General features: G+C 41.2%; 1 protein-coding gene across 2 annotated transcripts in view; it reads left to right on the forward strand.

Moving 5' to 3' along the window:
• Window positions 1–21,515, forward strand: part of PPP2R3A (protein phosphatase 2 regulatory subunit B''alpha) — a 40,174-nt gene that overhangs the window by 12,532 nt on the left and 6,127 nt on the right. For both annotated transcript variants that reach the window (XM_054385908.1, XM_054385909.1), the window contains exons 2-11: window positions 2,551–2,811; window positions 4,784–4,887; window positions 7,565–7,667; window positions 9,490–9,564; window positions 14,538–14,624; window positions 17,201–17,357; window positions 19,327–19,375; window positions 19,936–20,025; window positions 20,397–20,576; window positions 21,076–21,190. In XM_054385908.1, the coding sequence (XP_054241883.1) occupies window positions 2,551–2,811; window positions 4,784–4,887; window positions 7,565–7,667; window positions 9,490–9,564; window positions 14,538–14,624; window positions 17,201–17,357; window positions 19,327–19,375; window positions 19,936–20,025; window positions 20,397–20,576; window positions 21,076–21,190 (1,221 nt within the window). The remainder of the gene's footprint in view (window positions 1–2,550; window positions 2,812–4,783; window positions 4,888–7,564; window positions 7,668–9,489; window positions 9,565–14,537; window positions 14,625–17,200; window positions 17,358–19,326; window positions 19,376–19,935; window positions 20,026–20,396; window positions 20,577–21,075; window positions 21,191–21,515) is intronic.

Below are 21,515 nucleotides of genomic sequence, written 5' to 3' on the forward strand. Positions count from 1 at the left end.
CATTGTTTGTATGAATATGGTGCTGTGAGAGACCATCAGGGATTTCCCCTCTGCTGGAATCCAGAAAGTGAAAACTGAGTAGAGTTGGGTCCTGTCCGGGAAAGCCACTAGCTAGGCAGGCAGACAGGGTGGGAAGCAGCTTGTAAAAGCAGAAGTGATGGTGTGTGAGTTCTCTACATCAAATCACTAGCTTAACTTATATAGCAAGGTCAGATTCATTAACCCACTCTTTCCCAAATGGAGGCTTCTTGAAAAGCTCTGTCACAGGGAGCTTTATTCACCCTTCTTGCTTAGCCTCCCTTAGTGAAGCAGACAGCCATAGGAGAAGGGTGGATCTTCATATACCTCCAACATGCAGCAGTGGCTGCTCTGGGACGTGTAATCCCAATCAGAAACATTCAGACTGTTTGGGTTTTGCTTTCATAAAAGCAAAAGGAAGCCAGAAGAAGGGGCTGCTTCTATTAACCCAGCTTAACCCTTGTCACCATTTCAGGTCACCTACCTGCATTGTGGGAAAGAGTAACCAGGGCTGGTGCTTACCCTGTCCAAGTCTGAGACTTGAGCTCAAAGCGAGTCCAGCATCACTCTGGATCAGAGTCAGGGATGTGCATATGTGAGAGAGTAGGAAAAATCAAGGAAGATGGGAGAAAGAATTGATGGTGGTAGTCAGGCTTCTTCTCAAAAGGTTGAGAGCTATATTGAGGACATTACAGAATCTGAATACTGGTATTGATAGACCTAGAAATCGTGAAGGCTGAAAGTAATCTTCAGCTTTTCCTTGTGTTATTAGACACAGGAGAGGAGGCCTTAAAGAAATCCAAGGTTAATGTGTTCTGTATGAACAGTTACAGTACAAAAATATGCATTAGCTGGCATGTGTGCAAGCCTTCCTGCTCCTAAAATGGAACAGCCTTTGGAGAAGGAAGACATCCCTCCCACTTAAAACACTGAAGCACAAGAGTGAAAAGGAAGAACATCCTTCCACTTCTTGTTTTACAGGTCTCTGGAGAATGGGTTATAAAGTATTATGAAGTGCAGGTAAAAACAGGGCTTATGGAAGCTTCTACAATTCTCACTTTTTCAACTTCCTGTAAGCAAACCTATGGGAAGTTTGGGTATTTAGTATGTCTTAAGAAAAAAGCTCCAAGTTTCTGGAAAATAGGAAGGCAAAGAATTTAGTCAGTTTATCATATACATTCTTCTGTATTTAATGAACTCAGACTTGGCCCCTTTATCTGAAGAACATGTTGTTTTGAAATAATTAGAATAAACAAACTGAAAGTTTCAGCTGTATTTACTTGACTATTGCCTTATTAGCCTGTTATCATATATGTTGTTCTATTAATAATAACTCTCGTGTCCAAGCCCATTGTGCAAGAGGCAGGCCTATTGCCTTTTCCCAATAAAGTGTGGATTCATGGGGCCATGGGGAATTCCTCATCCCTCAGCATTCCAGCATCTGAATTCTGCTGCTTACACTGTAACTTCTTTTCAGAGTTTAAAAGAGTCCTGTCTGAAAAGTTACCTGGTTTTGAATCTCGTAATGTACTTCAGTCAAGTGCCTTTTATGAAAAGTATTGATGTATAGCTAGAACTATAGGGTTGCAGAGATCTGTTAGAAAGGTGATCTAGTGGGGATCACCGTACCAGCCATGCACTTACTACAGGTAGGAGAGGAACAGGAGGGTAGCAGAGCTGCCATGCAGTAGAGATGGGAGAAAAGACCACCTTTAAACGGGCATGCCAAAGGCCTGGTTTCAATTCCCCATTTTCTCCTTGTTTTTCAGCAAATTCTGTAGATGCTGATTAAGTGAAACCTTTGGGTGTTTTGCCTGCAAAAGGACTCTTTCAGCTGGTGTTGTAAGCACACATTTTGCACTGTGTCTTCTGTCACATGGGTGCCTAATGACAAACTCTGCTGGCTGCTCACAATTCCCAGTGTTAAAATTGATTTGCCACTACTTGGTATCTTGAACCAAAATCAGGTCTTGGATTGTTTAAGTTGGGTATAGAATAAAAGGCTCCTTGACATTTAGAAGACAGTCTTGCAAACCTTTTCTTATATTTGTGAAGTAATGCCTTGGCAAAAATAATTACGCTCCCAAGGGAATGGAAAATGTGGATGTTCTGAATGCAAGTGTGCTCATACATGAGGCCAGATGTTGGAGCACGTGTTCTAGTTCTGAGCAGGTTTGGGGGCAGAATGACATCACAGTGACCAGCCTGAGGAGAAAATAGCATTGTCTTTGTTCAGTGGCATTGCTAAATTGCAGCGTTCTTACATGGTTCAATGGTATACCATAATCCACAGCTACATGCAGAAAATGCACAGAAACTACATGAAAGCAGATGTGGCGTATCCCAAATTTTCAGTGCTTGGTATTACAGAAGTGCTTTATCTACTCAAGATCAGGCATTTTTATCCCTGTGCTATTATTTAATTGTTGATGAGTTTTAATTTTTTTGCAAATCGGTAACAGCACAAACTATTTTTTTTCTCCTCTGTATGCCTTGCCATTAACAGTATTTGTTATTCATTTATATCTCCAGGTTCAAAGTAAACAAGAGAAGAAACCTGGAACTTCATCCCCAGTCCCTTTGAACTCCACAGTTAGCCCTTGCTCTCTCCTGCCTGTGAATAAAGCTGCCAGCAGTACGCCTTTGTCGATAAACATTCCACGTTTCTACTTCCCGAAAGGACTTCCAAACGTCTGCTCTAATCATGAAGAAATCATTGCCAGGATTGAAGGAGCCTTTAGAGAGTTTGAAGATGAGAAAGCAAACATCTGTGAAATGGGGAAAATTGCTAAGGTAACTATTCTGTAGGGGGGTTGAGGGGTGGTTTGGGTTGGGTTGGGTTTTGAGTTAAAGCCTGAAACTAAAACTAGTAAAGTATCTCACAGCTGTTTTCATTATTTGTGAAAAAAGAACCAATCTCTTTTTGCTCTGAATAGTTTTGTTTAGGTTAGGAAAACAGTAAGCAAAAGAGCTCAGCATGCTGTTTATAAGATCTGATGTGTTTGCTCTTTCTTGTGTTGATTTGCAGTCTTACAGATTTCTTAGCAAATGCAAATGGTATTTTTTTTTTTCCTTTGTGTGTTCACCCATAGTCATGCTCAGAAGATGACAGAAATTTAGTCTGCCCCTTCAGGTAGTGCCAGCTACCTTCTGTGGGGTTAGCTGTCCCACTGATCTGGATGCAATTTATTGCATCATTGCTTGAGAAAGCAGTTTCCAGCCTACACCTCCTTGGACGTAGAAGAGGGAAATGCTTACTCAACCCTCATCCACTGAGATGCATATGTTCAATATCCATATGCAGGTGTCAGCAGACTTGGAGTTGTTACAGTCTGTTAATGAGTTCTTGGCTTCAGGGAACAAAACACAGCACTTGTGTGGGAGCATAATGCAGATGGGTGGTTCTATTTTCTCCTCTTTCAACCATGTATTATAGTAATACTGATCTAAAACTAGCAGTTGTCAGACATGTCTTGTATGTTCAGATTACCCTGAATGCAGCTTTGGCACTGTTGATTGAGCATATTCTTTCTGAGAGGAGCACTTGTTTTCCAAGAAGAAAGACTTGTCTGAAAGGAGAGAATAGGTTGGGTTCTTGTTTGTTTGTTTTTAGAGGAAATTAGTAGCATTATTTATAAACCATTATTGAAAACATAAACAGGAAACATACTTTGCTTAACTAAGAAAAGGTTTGAAATTGATTTTTATAACAAGGCAGACAACTGTATGTGACCTGTCATACTCAAGCTGGGAAAAGCAGGAGGGTGGTGTAGAAGAGACCTCTACTTTTCTGTCTGGTCCTTGCACCTGTCCATGACATCGATACCACTCTGGGGGCTCTTAAATCAATGCAAGAGAATGGCCTACACAAAGGAAACAATGGAAGATAAAAGCCATCCTTTCCTGAGAGGAGCTAACCACCTGTAGGAGTACAGTCACCTGACATGGTTGGTTAAATCTGAAAGCAGGTCTCATGGTGATTGGGCTTCCCAAAGAAAGATGCAGACCCAGACAAAGTTGAGAATGGGCTTGCTTAGCAGAAGTGGTGATGGAGGCTTTGTATAGCGTCAGCTGCACTCCTGCCAAGGCCTGTGTTCAGCCTATGTTCTGATACTTTGTCTGGAGTCATGAAGGTGATGGGAAAGATCTTTGTGGTGAAGAGGAGGTTTCTTGAAGGTGTCAGCAGCAGAATGCTTGAAGCCATTTTCATGCCTGCTTTTTGTGAGGCATTAGAGTATAAAATGCTTGAGCTGTCATTGATGATCATTCTGAAAGCGAGCAGCCTCTACAGATGCTGGTTAAAAAGTTGTCTGGGGAGTCCTTCTGTCAGAATCAGCCTCTTTCCAAGTTTACTTCCATTTTTTTGTTATCCTGCTGAATTCTACCAGTGTTGGGATAATGGACTGCTCTTGTGCAAGGCACTGCACTGAAAACTGTGAGACAGAAATTATTTCACTTTTAGGCATTTAATCATTAGTTGTCCATAATTAGAATTTAAGTTCCCTTGCTGTCAGTGAGAAGTCAGCCTTTTCCTAGCCTGACAGGACATATTTCTCAGCTACTTAAAAAGGCATATGACAAAGTAGAAAGGTATTGGTGGATTCTGTTCCTTGGCATACAATAAATAGCTTTTTGACTAACCCATATGCCATGCCAGCTTTATTTGCCTTACATAAAAGTCTAAATGGTGAATTTGATGTGTAAACAAGCAGGCTGCTCTTGTGACTGCTTTCATATTCATCTTTGTTGTGGTGTTTGATTACAGATCTGTGACTGCCCACTCTATTGGAAAGCACCAATGTTCATTGCATCGGGAGGAGAAAGGACAGGATGTGTGTCTGTGCACTCATTTGTATCTATGTGGAGAAAGTGAGTACAGCAGAATCAAAACTTTCTGGAAAAAGAGAACAGCCTGACAGAATTTTTTGTTTGTTTGTTTTAACACCAAACTTCTCACTTTCTCATTTTTCAAATAATCATCTTGTTTTCAGAGCAGAACAAATGGCTCAATCTCCATCAGCTTAAGTTTTCTTTCCTCAAACTCCCTGAACGCTTATGTCCATGTATTGGTAATGAGATGTGTTAGTCTGGTTGGCATATCAAATCTAGTAACACGCTCCCCAGAAGTATGTCAGCTATTCTGAGATGGCTGACAGATGGCTGTGGATTTTGCATGTATTTCTCTCAGGCTTTCATGCTGCTACATGAGTGTGCTAAGCAAGCAAGTACCATTTGGGATTGGGGAGAGGAGGTGCATGATAGTGTTGTTATAGGGCAGGAAGGAGAAATGTAAAATAAAAAAGCACCATAAAAGTGAATACTCAAGGAGCTTTAGTAGTTATTGCCTTCCTCAAGCATGCCATGTAATAAATCTATGGGGCTTGTCAGTCACTTCCACATACCATTGTCAAGGCTTTTTGAAACTGAGAGGTCTGTGTATATTGCGCAGGGAGTCAGAGGTGAGCGATGGAACAGGCTTGCTCTCTTGCCTGCTCTTTTTTCCTCTCTGGGGCAACTCAGCCTTTAGTCTGCTTTCTGAAACACCTGAACAATGTCTTCATCTCATATCCAGAGAGAGTTCTAATTTTTCACTTTATGGCTGCTCTTCAGATTCTTGAAGTAGTCTTTAACTCTGAGTTTCCAAAGTACTTCCTGTGATAATGTTGTAAAAACAGCTTCTAGTTACTCTGGCAAAACTGCAAAAACGTTAGGGGTGACTGTGATCAGTAAGTTTTTCTTGACATACAACATTTTTTCTTCTTTGTGTTCCCTCCAATTACTCCTAATTAATTCCTGATGTATGATGCCACATATTTTCATTCCTGACTTTCACAGCCTTCAGATATTTGCAGCCTGAGGTCATGCCCTTTTCTGTATTCTTTTAACCACACTATTTCCAAGACAGGTTTTGCATGTTTTTTTTCTCACTTCAATTGCTCTTTTAGAAAACTGGTTTTGGTTTGGTTTTCTTTTTCCTTTCCTTTTCCTTCTAACAGTTAAAAATTTTATTTTTTCTGGAAACATGATAAACAGAAATACAACATTTCTGGTGACATTAGACTACACTTACCTGAACACAGGCACAACTCTGAAATAGGTATCTTGAATTGCTGATGCCTGTTTTCAAGCATCTTTCTAGGTGACCTGACTTTTCAAAATGCTGCATGTATACTGATGTCATTTGTAATCAGTAGGAATTGCTGGGTATACAACACTTCTGAGCAACAAACTAAAAATTTCATATTAAAATTTACTTTGGGATTCATCTTCACATGCCTGTTTTGTTTGTTTGTTTGCTTTTTTGAAGCTAAAATGTTAGCACAAGTTTTCTGCAGCCAATCTAGAATGTATCTGGTAACTGACAGCATGATATGAACGTGCAGCTAACAGTATTGCTTGTCAGCCGCTAAATGTTTTTATTTGGTTTTTTTTTTTTGTCTTGGAAGACTTACCAAAAAAAAAAATTTGGTTTTTGGGGTGAGTTCGTTGGGATTTTTTTTTTGGTAAAGGGTGGCAAGGTCAGAATTAGCAGCAAACCAGTTACAATGTGATCTTTGCAGGAAAGCTGCAGGCATTTCAGCCCAGGGTTTGAATATAAGCTTGTACACTTTCAGGAGAGGAGAAGGTGAATAATCAGTTGTAGTAAATAATTAACAGTGCATTTGCATTTTCATAGTTAGTAAAGAATGCAGGATAATTTTCTGGTTATTTCCTTCATACTAGGTGAACATTTTCATGTTTTATATATCTGAATGTTCTCTTCTGTCACAGGGCTTCAATAGTGCTATGGTAACCATCATGAAGTCTCTGTTTTCAGGAGTATTTCTATTCAGAGTGAATTAAGTAACTGTGCACAATGTCTTTTGACTAGTGTAGTATTTTGGATTAAAAGAAAGCAGACACAAGAATTGGTTCCATAGGTGAAAAATGTCAACCTAAGGAATGAGTTTAAATGCTTCTCTAGATACTCAGTCCTACTAATTTTTCCATGAGGCTGTTCTCCATGGCTTCAGTGTACACCAGCCAGCTCAGCTGCAATTAGCAAGGGATGCCCTCTTTTTCCTTTCAGTGGAGTGATTTCTCTGGTTGAAAATTTAGTTGCTGTAGTTTGGCAATATCCTCACATACTGAAAAACAGGAATCTTTAAGGTTCCTTTCAACCCAGACCACTCCATGACTCTGTGATTAAATTGAAGAGCATGTGTGTTATGGCATCCTACTAGGTCGATCCTGTTGACTTCTAATGAGATCAGTGAGCACATAGCACTTTGAAAAGTCAGTGAACTCACTGAGACACTGTGGAACCAAAGTGAGAACCATCTCCAGTAAGCAACTGTTTACTACACCAATGTTAGCATGGAAAAAAGCTCCACTGGGTGGAAGTACCTTGGTGTTGCTGAAAGATGCTGAAAGATACTGAAGATGGGTGCTGGTAGTCTGAGGTCAACTTTACATAAATCAGTGTAGTTGTATTGCATAAACTGATAAGGCATTTGCATCCTGTAAGGTATGAAGTGGTTAGAGTAACTCTTCATCTCTCTTGTAGAATCCTGCGTAACTGCCATGATGAGGCATCCAGATTCACCTACCTTTTAGCAAAGCCTAACTGTGACTACCTAGAGCAAGAGGACTTCATCCCACTGCTTCAGGTACCTTCAACAGCTCAGCACTGAATGGCTGGGGAGAAGAAGCTACGTTTATTTTATAACTTCTTTATTTTCATGTCTTTAAATGTTTACCAAGGACATGCAGACCTTTGGCTTGAGCAGCTCTTGGGTGGGGTTTAATTTGGAGCAAAATAGAAATAAGCATTTTAAGTGGCTTACTTTGTTTATGTGCTAACCAGCTACCTAGCTTGCTAAAGTCTCTGAGGGCTGTCAAAGCTTTATTCAGCCCCTTGTTATAATTCATATTTACAAGTGCCTGGTAACCAGGCTGAAATTTGCCCCATTTTTCTAGATGGTTGTTGGGAGAAAATGCATGGTGCTGTTGATACTCAAAAATAACATAAAAGCTTAATAGAACAGCTGTAGAAGTTGTTTGAAAAAACAATTTTAATTGATTTTTTGTGTCAAGACTGCCAGATGAGGTATCACATGGAAACCTTTGCAAAAAACATTACATTTCTAATTGGTCTGTGAATGCCTCTAAACCTGCTAGTGCACAAGTCTCACTGCTGATTTATTTTTTCCTAACATTCAGGCTAAATCTGTGCAGCCTGTCTTAATTTCTTTTTATTCACATGTGGTATTTTTAAGAAAGCAAATTATCATTCTTTATTTATGGCCATTCAGGTAGGCTTGGGATAGGTTTAGGCTTTCTTTATAATTTCTCACTAAATCAAGTCCAGCTGCTCCTCTGATCATGTTGATAATTTTTCTGAGCTTTTCCACATATTCCTAGGTTTCTTACTCTGTGTTACCCTCTGTGTGAAACCTCTGTGGAGATGCTGCTTTGAGGAAAATTTTTGTCTGCACTGGATATTTCTGTGTCAAACCAAACTGGGACTGGGACGAGTAAAGTTTCCCATGTTCCTTTTCATCTGCTCTCAGCTGAGCACACTGCCTTTCATGATTGATTGCATCTCTGCTGCTTAGCTGCTGGTGCAATCAAAGGCACGTATAGTCTTGTCAGTCAAGCAGAGAGCACCAATATTACACCAACATATCAGACATCAAATTAGACTGTCCAAAACTTGGTCATACCACACTCCTAAAAGCACTGCCTGCTCTATCCTTTTGCCATGTCATGATACAGGCAAAGCAAAACTTTGAATGCTTTTTTTAAAGGGTAGAGAAGTCAGGCATGTAGAAATTACACCTTGATTCAGAAAGGATCTGAGCTGATTCATTCAGTATCTGAGCAGTTTTTCCATGTTTTTGGCCATTTCTTGGCAGATCTGGCATCACGAGCCTGTGTTATGGTTACAAAAAGCTGATCTTAAGAAAGAGGTGTTTTCACAGGTAGTTCAAGTAAATTTTGGAAAAGCACTAATCATATCTGTGAATTCTGAGACTCGCAAGAGCCTTCATTGTTGTTGAGAATGCAGAAAGTGACTTTTTCAACCTTTCAAGGAATGCTTATTTCTGACACCTGGCTCTAATAAGTGTTAATATCTTCAATGAATGGAGAGAAAAAAAATAGATCTTGGAGAGGAGGTAGTTGCATGGTTGACTAATTTACTTTTTTTCTCAGTCAATAAAAATGGAGTTTTCATCTGCTCACTAACTCTCTTCCTTTGTTTTTCTGTCCTTAAGTAAATCAAAATGGCCCTACAGGTGCGTATTGCCCAAAAATGTATTCTACTTACAATTCTAGAGGGTTCACGTTATAGATTAAATTATGTCATTTCAGTTTTATTTTTAATGCTGCAAATACAGTTTCAAAAGTATTGGTTTGTAAACCCACTAGTATCTAAACGCTGGAAGGAGAAGAAAATCTTATTTCATTTTATTTGGTCTTATCTTACAGGATGTGGTGGAAACACATCCTGGCCTGACGTTCCTGAAGGACGCTCCAGAGTTCCACTCCCGGTATATTACAACGGTAGGCTGGCTCCTTTGATCTCCTGTGATACTGCTGTACCAACCTTCCCTTTGTGATTTGTTGCTGTTGCCATCAGCAAATCCTTCAGTTACTTTCAAAAAATACAAGTGTCTTTAACATTCCTGACAATGAGTTATTTTAAGAACTACTTCCAAAAGAAAAATTAATCTGCCTATATGGACAAGAGATTATTCAAAAGGTTAATAATGATTCTTTCTGGTCTTAAGCAAATCTATAAAAACAGGGGTTTGGGGCCTTTTATGGTGGTGAAGGAAGATGAGAGGGCCTTTTTTGGTCTTTGAGAGCTAAGCTACTTCTAATCCTGCTGAGACAACGACGGCTGTATGTTTGAAGATTTCTGTCTCTTAGGCATGGAGAATCTGTGGCTGTTTCATAGTACAAAGCATCCATTGCACACAGGTGTCTACTGCCCAACACTCCTGCCACTCACTCTTGCCAGAAAGCATGTCTAGTCTTTCTGAGTCTCTGAGCTTTTGTGACTACTGGTTGTTGTTGGGTTTGTTCTGTATCTTTGCTTCAACTTTGCAGCTAGGCTGGCACTTTGCCTGAATGATTTTGTAGGAGTTTTAAGGCTTTAGCTTGTCTTGTGTTGAGTATAGATCTGGATAAAAAGTATAAATGCTAAGGTGTTTTATCCCTACAGTGGTAACAAAGGCAAATAATGACAGACCTGATGGGACTGTATCATAACAGGGCTCAAAGGCTTACAGTTTGTCCTGTTTGCTTGCCAGGGTCTGCATGGGGGTCAGCTGCACCACATACTGGCAGTTGGGAGATTACTGCCAGACACAGGCTTGTTGCTTTCCTATAAGGAGCAGATGGCATAAACACACTGCTGCTCTGGGCAAATCCTGAGCTATGATGCTAATGTCTTATGAAAATGTGTAACAAGAATATTTTTAAAATGTTTTAGATGCTCTTGAACGTGACAATGACCATCAGGATACTATCAATGTATTTAATCGTCGTGGAGCAGGACAAGAAATGCGTCAAGCATAGTTATAACAACGGCCAGGGAATTATGGAGGCATATGTATTTGGTGTTTAAAGCACATGGAGGGGTGAAAGCTTAAAGGCTTAAGGTCACATTAGCATCAGCTTCTGACTGCTGTGTCACCCAGTTTTTCTTTGCTGATGAGAAGGTGAAGGTGAACAATGTTTGGTTGTCTTGGTGCTGTCTGTTGGGTGGGTACAAAGATGGTTCTGTGCATCTGCCTTTCCAGGTTCCTCCTTTCAAGTCACATGTTGCTCCTGTATTTTTAAGGGTCTAAAGGAGGGAATAAAGTCAAGAAACAAGTGTAGAGTAATCCCCCAAATAATCACCTTTGCACTTTCTGGACCTCATAGAGGTGCAATGCATGTTCTGGTCTGAGAGACCCAGCTATCTGAAGCTGAGTTTCCGTTTCAAGATAACTGAGGTTCAGGCTGCTGCTAAAAAGGGCAACATCTTTTTTCATCCTTTCTCTTTTTCCACAATTTTACCATGTACCTGTGAGAGGTCCTGCATGGCCACCAAAAAGCAGTCACCAAACCAGACCCTTCATGAGTACTTGAAGCTCCTCACTGCTTCTAGATTTTGCTTATCTCTGCTGTGCTGTTCTACTTCAGTACGAGCCTCTTGCAGTACTCTGGCAGAGGTGGCTTCCTAGGCTTGCTCCCAGTCAGCCAGGAAACAGTGGTGCTTGTGGTTGAGTGAATGGTGTGTAGTGGTTAATCTTAAAAAGCTGTGATGTCCTTCATAGACTCCTTGTGCTAGCAAGACAAAGCTCTTCTGGGTGTCTGTGCCAACACATGGTTTCCCTCTCAGCTTAGCATGTTTGGCCTTGGCCAGATCACTGCATTGGAACAGTCAAGATCTTGGGAGACAGTGGGCAGTACTGGGCCCACGGCAGCAGTGGCTGTCCTATCTGATACCAGGAGTTCCTAATTCTCACATCTCTTTCCATGAACACTTTGGCACTGCTCTCCTTAATGGTACAAAATTCAGTATTTCCATCAGCAGGTGACGAAGGAAACGACTTTGTTCTTGGATTTTGAGACTACTTGGATACTTTTGATCCCTTGAAGGTAGAGTGCCTTACACCTCCTTACAGAGACAGAGTGCTCTATTTGCTGCCAGTGCAGGAGTTACATCTGATTTTTGTATTACAGATGAGGGCCATAAGGAGACGCTGTACCTAGCAAGGAACATAAAAGCCAGTATCTCTTGGTTGAAATCACCTGGAGAGTGAGCTAACAGTCTAGTATGGTAAGAGATGTATGTACTTCTCAGGGTTGTTTGTTGTGTGGGTTTTTGGTGGGGTTTTTGTTTTGGTTTTGTTTGTTTTGGTTTGGTTTTTTTGTTGTTGTTTTTGTTTTGTTTTCATTTCTTTTTTTTCTTCTATCTTTCTGCATCTTTTAAAGGTGCCTTTTGGATACAATAGACCCTCATTTAATCTGTATCATTACCTATGAGCTGTTGCACTGCCAGGATACTAAACTTCTTGTGTTTCTTTCAGCGGAGGTCCAAGTCCTGAAGCTGGTGAAGAGTGCAGAATACCACATGGCATTTATTGTAAAAGCTTCAAAATGTGACTGCTCCCAGAGTGTTCAAACAAGGCTCAGAATTAGCACTGCATGTTGCTGATGGAAAGCTGAGCCAAATAAAAACAATTTGGCAAAACACTGCTTGTTGACAAATGCTTCAGCTTATGCCGTATCACCAATGTCAGTGTGTAAGGGGAGGATGGCCTACAGGGTTTAATAAAGTTTTATGGCCTTTTCCAGAAATGGTATTGCTTCTGTTGTTCTATGGGAGGACTGGGGAAAGGTCTGGAACTGCACCATCAATGGCTTGGGTGCTGGAGGTAGCTTACATGAGAATTATGGGCAAATAGGAAGGGGTTCCCCCTTCCAAAGGCTTATATGCTGCATTCAGAATAAATAACCTTCCACACTGTGAAAAATGAAGCCAGTCATGTCACAAACAGTGGTATTTTGTTATCTTTTATTATCCTGCAGGCAGAGGAGAAGAAAAATTGCTGTTTAGGGGTCTTTTTTCTGAGTCTTTGGAATGGTGCGAGAATTCTTTAAGAATTACTACAAAGTTGTCAGGTGTGATAATGGGTTATGTATGAGGTGAGATCCACTTCAGTCTCTGAGCTGTTGTGTAATCTGGAAGCAAAGGCCAAACAAAATCCAAAAATAGAGTCCAGAATGGCAGGGGCTGCCAGAGGCATTAAAGAAGAAATAAACATAGAGCCTTATTGTGCTTAAGACCAGAAAAGATCATTGTGATTACCTAATCTGACCTCTTGCATTACACAGGCCATTACAACAGAACATTACTCAGTGATTGCTATAGTTAGGATAGAGTTTGTTTGTTTGTTGGTTTGTTGTTAATTGAATTGACATCCAGCTTTAGATCATAGAATGGTCCGGGCTGGAAGTGACCTTCAAAGGTCATCTAGTCCGTCCTTGAAGTCTGGAGTAATAAAGAGCTGGCAGAGTTTCTTTAGGAATTGCCCAGTGATTACTCAGTAGCAGCATAAAAAATGCATTCTTATCTTGCTGAATTAGGCTGATTTCAGCTTTTAGTTATGTATTTCATGAGAGATAAAAAGTCTTACGCTGTTTCACACCTCCCAAGTTAGGCTTTTAAGGACCAGGATAGGTAATAATAGGTGTCACGTTCAGCTAGGTTGAATATAGTAGTGTTTTCTCTTTGGAAGACATTTTGAATTCTCAAATCACTCTTGTTACTCTCAAAATTATTTGTGTGCATCAGCACTTACTGTCTCACTAATCTGTGTATCCCAAAGCAGACTGTAGGCCACAATTTCATCCTTGGTTCTAGATCTGTTCTGGACTAAGGACCAGTGCTTGTGTGATGCAGTCAAAGTATGGCCTGTAAATGGTGATTGCCCACTTGAAGATAGTTCTAGCTAAGAAACAAACCCATCCCATTTAAGCAGATCAACCCCAATAATTTATTTATTGTTGTGTAAAGAGTTTTGTATGTGTGTTGAAATAGCATGTACTACTCAGGTTTACCAAAATTCTGGAATAATATGTTAACATGATACCAGAGACATCAAAGGTTGGCTTATCTTAGGTGTGGTTGACAGAATTATATTCCCTAGATTTCAGTGCTCATAGTCATATTGATTATATTTCTAATTTCTCTTGAAGTTGCTTGTTTTCCCCTGTTATGTTCTTGAATGTACTCGATCACATAATTGCATTTCCCCCCACTTTGTGATGTTTGCCAAGCTAAGAAGGAGCCAACTAAGAAGTGTTCAGCTTGCTTTTTTAGGTACTTGGCAGTGTTCTCAGTCTCATACTGTGACCTGTTTCTCGAGTCATCAGAATTCTGTGCATCTCCCCCCATGCTTTTTGCTCACTTTCACTAGAGGCAGATCAGTAAAGGAGACAAATGAGGTTGACACCTACCTAAGATAATGCAGACAGGTAATCTGTAGCTTACTTTTAGTGGAGCCACTGAGGATGAGGCATTGTTATAGAAATAATGGGTCAGATATCAACTGTGGCTTTCATTTAGATGTCCCACTTCCTCTTCAAAAGTCTGGATTTACTTTTTTTTCTTGTGCAGACCACTTTCAGTTGAGATCCATGTAAGCTACAGTGTCTAAAACCTGCAAAAACTCATTTTCCAAGTGCTTTATCAGCACTTTTAACATATTTGCTGACATAAATAATGCATCTGCATGCTCAACAGTGTGAATTAAGAGCAGTGAAAATATTTGCAGAGTGGAAATGGATTGTTTCAGGGACAAATGTTTCTTTCAGACTGCATCGTGAGTTAAGGACAGTAGTGTCAATAAAAAAAGATCACAGATAAGTTTTCAAAGAAGTCCCCTTAGGATGCATGAATAAACAAAGTTACTGCATTTAAATTCCCAAGCTGGTGTATTTCAGGAGTTGACTTCAAGGGCACTGTTCATGTGTTGCAGGTTATACAGAGAATATTCTACACAGTCAATCGATCCTGGTCTGGGAAGATCACTCTAACAGAACTGAGGAAAAGCAACTTCTTGCAAGTATGTTGGTTTCTGCCTGAACAAGATACAGCATGCATCATGCCTTCATTCTTCTATCTGTGTACCAAGCGTTGAGGGAGCTCAAAGACTCAGTGCCAGGAGAGTGCTGGACCTAGTGGAGGAGTTGTCAGATTTGAGATGAGAGAAGACCAAGGACTGGTGTAGCCAGGAGTGCACTGATAGAAGGTCAGGGGAAACCGCACCTGCTCTCAAGCTACACCAAGCAGATATGGCTGTTGGCTCCTAATCTAGCCAAAAAGGAATGGAAGAAAGACACAGCAGTTGACCTCTGTTGAGTGGTTCATTGAGCAGCCAAGAATAGCTGCTGGATTGCCTATGATATGTGGTGTATAGGACAGCCAGTTTCCTGACTGACAGCCAGCCATTAGCCCACTGACTGGTCAGCCATGTTCTGCTGTGCAACTGCGAGATCCTGTGTTTCATGAGCCAATTTCCACTTCTGCAGTAGGCTTCTTCAGAAAAGTTAATGAATAAAGCTTAGTTCTTATTACAATCCCTGTGATGTATCCTTATGTTGGGCAGAGGTTTCAGGATCTGGATCTTGGTTCTCTCTATATTTTGCCCAAAAGAGCACCAGGTTATAACAAGGTGGGTGTCTGTTTGTTCTCTCTAGTAACAAGTGATAGGACAAGAGGAAATGTTGTACTAGAGGAGGTTTATGTTGGATATTAGAAAAAACTTATTCACTGAAAGGGTTATCAAAAACTGGAACAGAATCCCCAGGCAGGTGGTTGAATCCGCATCACTGGAAATGTTTAAAAGAACAGAGATGTGATATTAAGGGACATGGTTTAGCACTAGGCCGGGTAGAGTTAGATAATGGTTGGACTTGATCTGAAAAGGTCTTATCTAACTGAAATAATTCTGTGATTCTAAGTCAAAACTGCTCACCTCCAGCCCAACCTAAAAAGCAAAAATGTCTTTAGCCTGAAAGTTTACTAAAGCAGTGAGACTTCTCTACTGCATCCTGTTCTTTCAGATGTAGTTGGCTTTCTTTCTCAAAAGCCTCAAGCATGAATTCACACTCCTCTCCCTTTCAAACATAATCTGCCTCACTGATCACATCAACTAATGAAAAAAATGTCTTCTCTTGGATTGTCGCTTGCCAGTCCAAGCCCTCTGATCCCAATTCCTCCCTAACCTCTATTATAAACAAATCCTCAGAATTTACCTTTTACTTGCTTATTTTCTCCCTTTATACACTCCTCTTTATCCTTGCGTATCTACTTCTGCCTTTCATCTCCTGCAGCATGGCAGTTCTGCTCTGAGACCACACTTTCGCTTGGGCAGTGGTGTGCTGCATGTGTAAACAGTGTATTTTGGTATGGACTATAAAAGAAAAAAAATCAGTTATGGAAAAGTCTCCCCGAGTGATGATAATCTGCAAAGAAATGGAAAGACACATAAAGAATCTGAAGAGGCTACTAAGTGACTGATTAGAGCTTTTTATACTCGAGTGTCAGCAGGTTAGAATATTGCAGGTCTGGCAGTGCCATCCTGTTGTGTCAGCATGGCACTTCACTGAACATGGTCTATATCAGGATGTGAGACTTGTTGAGAGCCAGTTGGGTTCCTTAGATGTGGAAATGACTGAAAATTGACATTGAACCATCAGTACCTACATGTAGCACAGCATAGCTACAACTCCCTGGGATAGCTCCTAGGCAGTGTTTCACCTCCTCCCTTCTGAGAAGCTCTAAGGGCAGGGGAGGACAGACCTATAGCTTGCTTGAGTCTTAGCTTTTTCACATTCTTGCAGCCACAAGTTATTAGACTGAAGGCTGTCTGGTGTCCCATGGCCCCAGCACTAGGAGGAAGGCAAGCAAAATGGTGGCATTGGTAAATGTCCAATATCCTCCTGTGGGTGCGAAGGTGGAGTAAAGGTCAGCAGTAGGTGTGAAGTGGAATGAAACAAGAATGTTGTCACGAAATGTTTTCTAACAAGGCATGTTAGCATGCTGTGGTTGGAAATCTGTCTAAGCCTCCCAATTAAACCAGGGTAATTTCTGTTAAAGACAGTTCAAGAAAATCAGTGTGATTGGTTTGATCTGCTTGGGATCCATTCCTCCTTCCCTAGTCCAGGCATGACTCTGGAGTGAGACTTGACTTTGCCTATCAGGAGCCAGGCAATGATGTGTGATGATAAAGATATATCTTGGTTCCTGTGGAGGACTGTGGACTTGCTGTTGTAAATGGTTCTAAGAGTTTCTGATGCAGGTTGAAGCTGTTTCACAAGTAACAGATCCCAGCTGAGACAGCAGTTGTGTTCCTGTTTGTCTGCCACACTCTTCACTGCAGCTGAAAATTAGCAGAAATTGTTCACAGGAGTGGCAGAGATAGCTGTATACATATGTTAGCCAGGATGGCCAGACCAGATGTTCCACAAGTGCCTGGTAAGGAATGCAGCAACAGAATTTTGTTTAGGGCAAAAAGGCTGCATTTTGGAGTAGCTCTCAGTGCTGTGTTCATCCAACTTCCATAGAGGTTGGAGGACTTTGGCTGTTAACTGCATCTTTTTCGTGGTTTAACTTCCCATTTTATTTGTATTCTTTCAGACTCTTGCCCTCTTGGAAGAAGAGGATGACATAAATCAGATCACAGATTATTTCTCCTATGAGCACTTCTATGTTATATACTGTAAATTCTGGGAGCTGGATACTGACCATGATCTTTACATCAGCCAGAAGGATCTGGCTAGGTACAGTGATCAAGGTATGCTGCCTGGAAGCTTTGGTGGAACAAAGCAGATGGATGAAAATAAAATGTTCCTAATAAAGAGTAAAGCTTATTTCTAATTCAGTGCCTAAAAAAAACGTAAATGGAGCAAGTTGTAGGGGCTTAGACATGGAGAAATTCTTCTGCAGTTCAAATTCTTCTGTGTGAGAAGCTTGAGAAGGAGCTTCTGTTTGTAAGTGGTTCATTGCCAGAAAGACAAGATGAAATAATGTCTTAAAACTTGCTTATTATTTGCTAAGGGTTTTGCAGCAACTTGGAAGTAGAAACAAGAAGGACCAGCCTGTGTGAACTTCAAAGATTGTTGAAAAGCAATTTCCTCATGTGTGGAGAAATTCTGAGTCCAGTGAAGCTCAGTGAATTTTAATTTGCCAGTGCCCTCCAAAGAATCTCTCTCTAAATTCAGTGTGAAACTCCTTTCTACGAGTTGAGCAGAGTCTATGAGTTTTCATAGGTTCAAGGGCCGTGCTAGGTTAATGGAATACAAACCCACAAAGGGCTACAAAATCCAAAGGTGCTTGTTCTGTATGTGTTGTGCTAGATGGAGGCACTCAGGTCAGCACTTTTAGGATTATCCATGTTCTGAGAACATGATATGCCCATGTGCTTACCTGTTAGGACTCACAATGTAATGTCTTGGATGAGAGCTTGAGCTATTGACCATCATGTTTAATCCTGAAGAAAAAGCTGCCTTGGATTCTTCTATGTGATGGCTGCACAATTTACGAAAGCAGGTCTAGGACAGAGAAGCGGATTTGGGAAAATGGGATGTTTGAACACAACATGTGACTGGAGGTGACAGGAAAGATGAAGTATGTAGTAAAGTGCTCTGGTGTGTAGGGCTACAAGGATCTGGAGCTGTCACAAGTTGTCAGTCATTGCTAGAGCTCTGGGGTTAGCGACAGTGTTTTGTAGGAGCCAAGATCCTAGCAGGCTGAAATAAGAAAGAAGGAAAGGGATGTGATAATAGTGATGCTGTAGGTTTGTCTGTGTCAGAGCGGTGTAGCACCCTTCTGTCCTGAGCTCAGGTGTTTATAGGAAGGCCATGGGGGTTCTGGTTGAGTGTAGCAATCACTGGGTTTAGGAGGGTTGGATGGGGCGAGAATGGAAGAGTATCTGACTTGGGATAGGTGATAGGGGAGACTTGGTCCCTGCTGGGAGGCTGGAGTATTTGTTGCACAGGAGGCTTGAGAGCACAGGGTGCTGGGGAGACAAAAATAGGAGTGCTGTGAAGGGGAGAAGCCTTCAGTGTTGTGGCGCAGCAGCCTATCAGCACTGTGCCAGGGAGAGCTGAGAGCTCCTGAAGGTTGCATCTGCCTGGCTAGTGTGTCAGAAGTGATGGAGAACATGTAGAAGGAGCTAAGGTGGGGGTTTGAAGGGAATGTGTCACCAATCTGGGAGGGTGAAGTCAATGTGTAAACCCTGTTCAAGACTGGTACTTGTTGCTTGGCTGGTGTCTCTGCCAACAGTCTATCCTACACATTTCCTAGCTGGCAGAGCCTTCCCCCTTACCTGGAATGATTTTTGGTTTTCATGGTCCTTCCCTGCAGCAGGATTGCCACTGCTTGTGTCTGCCAAGAAGTGTTCGGTAGGGATTTGATGTGTGACTTTTGCTTGATAATTGAACTTCTTTTGTGGTACCCACTGAAATAATCTCCTTCAGTTAGCAGGATTTGCTTATGTGAGAAGTCTTACTGCAGCAAATAGGAGTACCACTGCCTCTGTCCATAACACACAGTTGCAGTATTTATGGGGAAATATGGTGTTTGGGAGGAGGCAAAGGCAGACATACTGAGAGGATCATCTTTGATTTTTACAAAGTGCTGCTAAAGAGACCAGTAAGGTGTTCTTTCAGCAACGGGAAATGGCTTTGTGTAGATTCAGCAACTGGTTGTAGGTACTCATTTGCCACATAGTTTCATTTACTCCATGTTTTCTTTGTTTCCAGCCTTATCAAACAGGATCATTGAGCGAATATTCAGCGGTGCCGTGGTGAGGTGAGGAGCAGCATGCTGGTTGGGGACAGAATGACAGACATTTCTCTCAGGCTGATTGGAAATGCAAGATACTTTCCAAAAATCTCCACTGATCTGAATGGCTTTCAATGTGGTGCTCCAGTTGAAGCTACTTGAAAATGGATTGAGACTTCCCTAAGAAAGCAAAGATAAAAAGAAATCCTATACAATCATCACATATAGACCTCACTGTAGAACAAGCTGGGCATAGCCAGAGGGGATGTGCAAGCAGTATGTGTTTATGGCCCAGAGTGGCACAGGGATAGCTGGAGAGCTCTGCTTTTACATCTCCAAACAGGCAAAACAGCCCAGCACTTGTTGTGGGAAGGGATGCGGTAGATGAGCGTTAACTCTGTAGTCACAGCAAGGCAGCAAATACTGTGCCTGTTGCCAAGCACACAAGGGTTGGTGCTGTGGAGTGGGTAACAGTGCCCCACTCTCTCTCAGCAATGATTTGCAGCTTTTGAAAAAATGGTTGATAACATTTTGATCATTTAGCTGCTTTGTGATTTGGAGGTGGTGTTTTTTTATGTGTCTTCCAGAGGCAACAAAGTTCAAAAGGAAGGCCGCATGACTTATGCTGATTTTGTGTGGCTCCTGATTTCAGAGGAAGACAAAAGGAGTGCTACAAGGTCTGACTGATTTCTGTGGCTTAGTAAAAGTATGGAAATGAGCAGATAATATTGTACAAACTTCTGTGGCCTACTGCTTTCTGTAACAGACGGCAGCTTGGGTTCCAGTGATTATTAGAAATAAAACAACTTACTGTCAACATTTGGTCCAATAATTTGTGTTTCTTGAGGACAAATAGCACAGGTTTCATGTAATATTGAATGGTTTTGCTAGTCATCAATCCCTTTAAGTTACCTCACGCCAGCCTTTGGACAGAAGAGCATTAGAGGATGGGGGAAGGGAAATGTGCCCTGCTGTTTTCTGCTATACGGATTTCCTAGAGTGCTGTGCTGTGCTTTCACTAGTCCTGTCTTTTTTTTTTTTTCCGTAGCATTGAGTACTGGTTTCGGTGCATGGACCTGGATGGGGATGGAGTGCTCTCCATGTATGAACTGGAGTACTTTTACGAGGAGCAGTGTGACCGGATGGAAGTGATGGGTATAGAACCATTGCCATTTCATGACTTGCTGTGTCAGATGCTTGATCTCGTTAAGCCAGAGAGGGAAGGTAAGTCCTGTTTAATGGGAGTTCCATCTTCTTTGATCTATGGTGGACTGAGGAAATCACATGTTATGGTGAAATCCATCAGTAGGTAGAGCCTTGTGTTAGAATCACAGGGCTGAAATTACTGCACAAAGTCAAGGTCTAAACAGTGGCTACTGTGCCATAATGTTATGCATCAGAAGGTCCAAAATACTAAAACAAGACCTTGTGAATTAACTTGCTGGCACTGGAGCAACAAGCCTCATATATAATCCAGCCATGGGATGTGCTGACTGGAGAATCCCCATTCACATTCTTCCATATTTCACAGCAATGTGGAAAATCTCCATATGTATGTGAGATTCAAGCCTAATAATACTCATTTATTGAATAATGTTAAAATATTTCAATGACTTGGGAAGAAATTTTATAATGTTCTGGCATACTGGTGTTGTAATGAAAACTTTGGTAAGACTAAGTAAGAATTAACACAAAAATCTGTTTGTTTTTTTTTTTCCTAAAGGGAGAGTAACCTTGCGAGATCTGAAGAGGTGCAGGATGGCTCATGTGTTCTACAACACCTTCTTCAATTTAGAGAAGTACCTGGACAATGAACAGAGGGATCCCTTTGCAGTGCAAAAGGTATACATCACCTTTATTTTTAGATACAGGCCTTCTCAAACCCATCTTTGGAATGTTGCTTGGGTGTAGGAAAAATCCAGCTGAATATAAGAAAACTTTTTTCACAAGTAGGCCAGTCGAACACAGGTTGCCCAGGGAGGTTGCCCAGGGAGGTTGTATGGTTCACTCAGTTTAGAAAGATGCTGAGGTACTCAGAACCTTAGATCCCATTTGTCTGTTCACATCCCCTTCACAGCTGCAGTTAGCTACATATGAAGGTTCATTAAATACCTGAGTTGAACACTGATCCTTAAAGCAGCACTTAGAAGTTTTCCGTAGCCTAAAC

The sequence above is a fragment of the Indicator indicator genome, chromosome 13 (genome assembly GCF_027791375.1).
Source record: "Indicator indicator isolate 239-I01 chromosome 13, UM_Iind_1.1, whole genome shotgun sequence".
NCBI classification, from domain to species: domain Eukaryota; kingdom Metazoa; phylum Chordata; class Aves; order Piciformes; family Indicatoridae; genus Indicator; species Indicator indicator.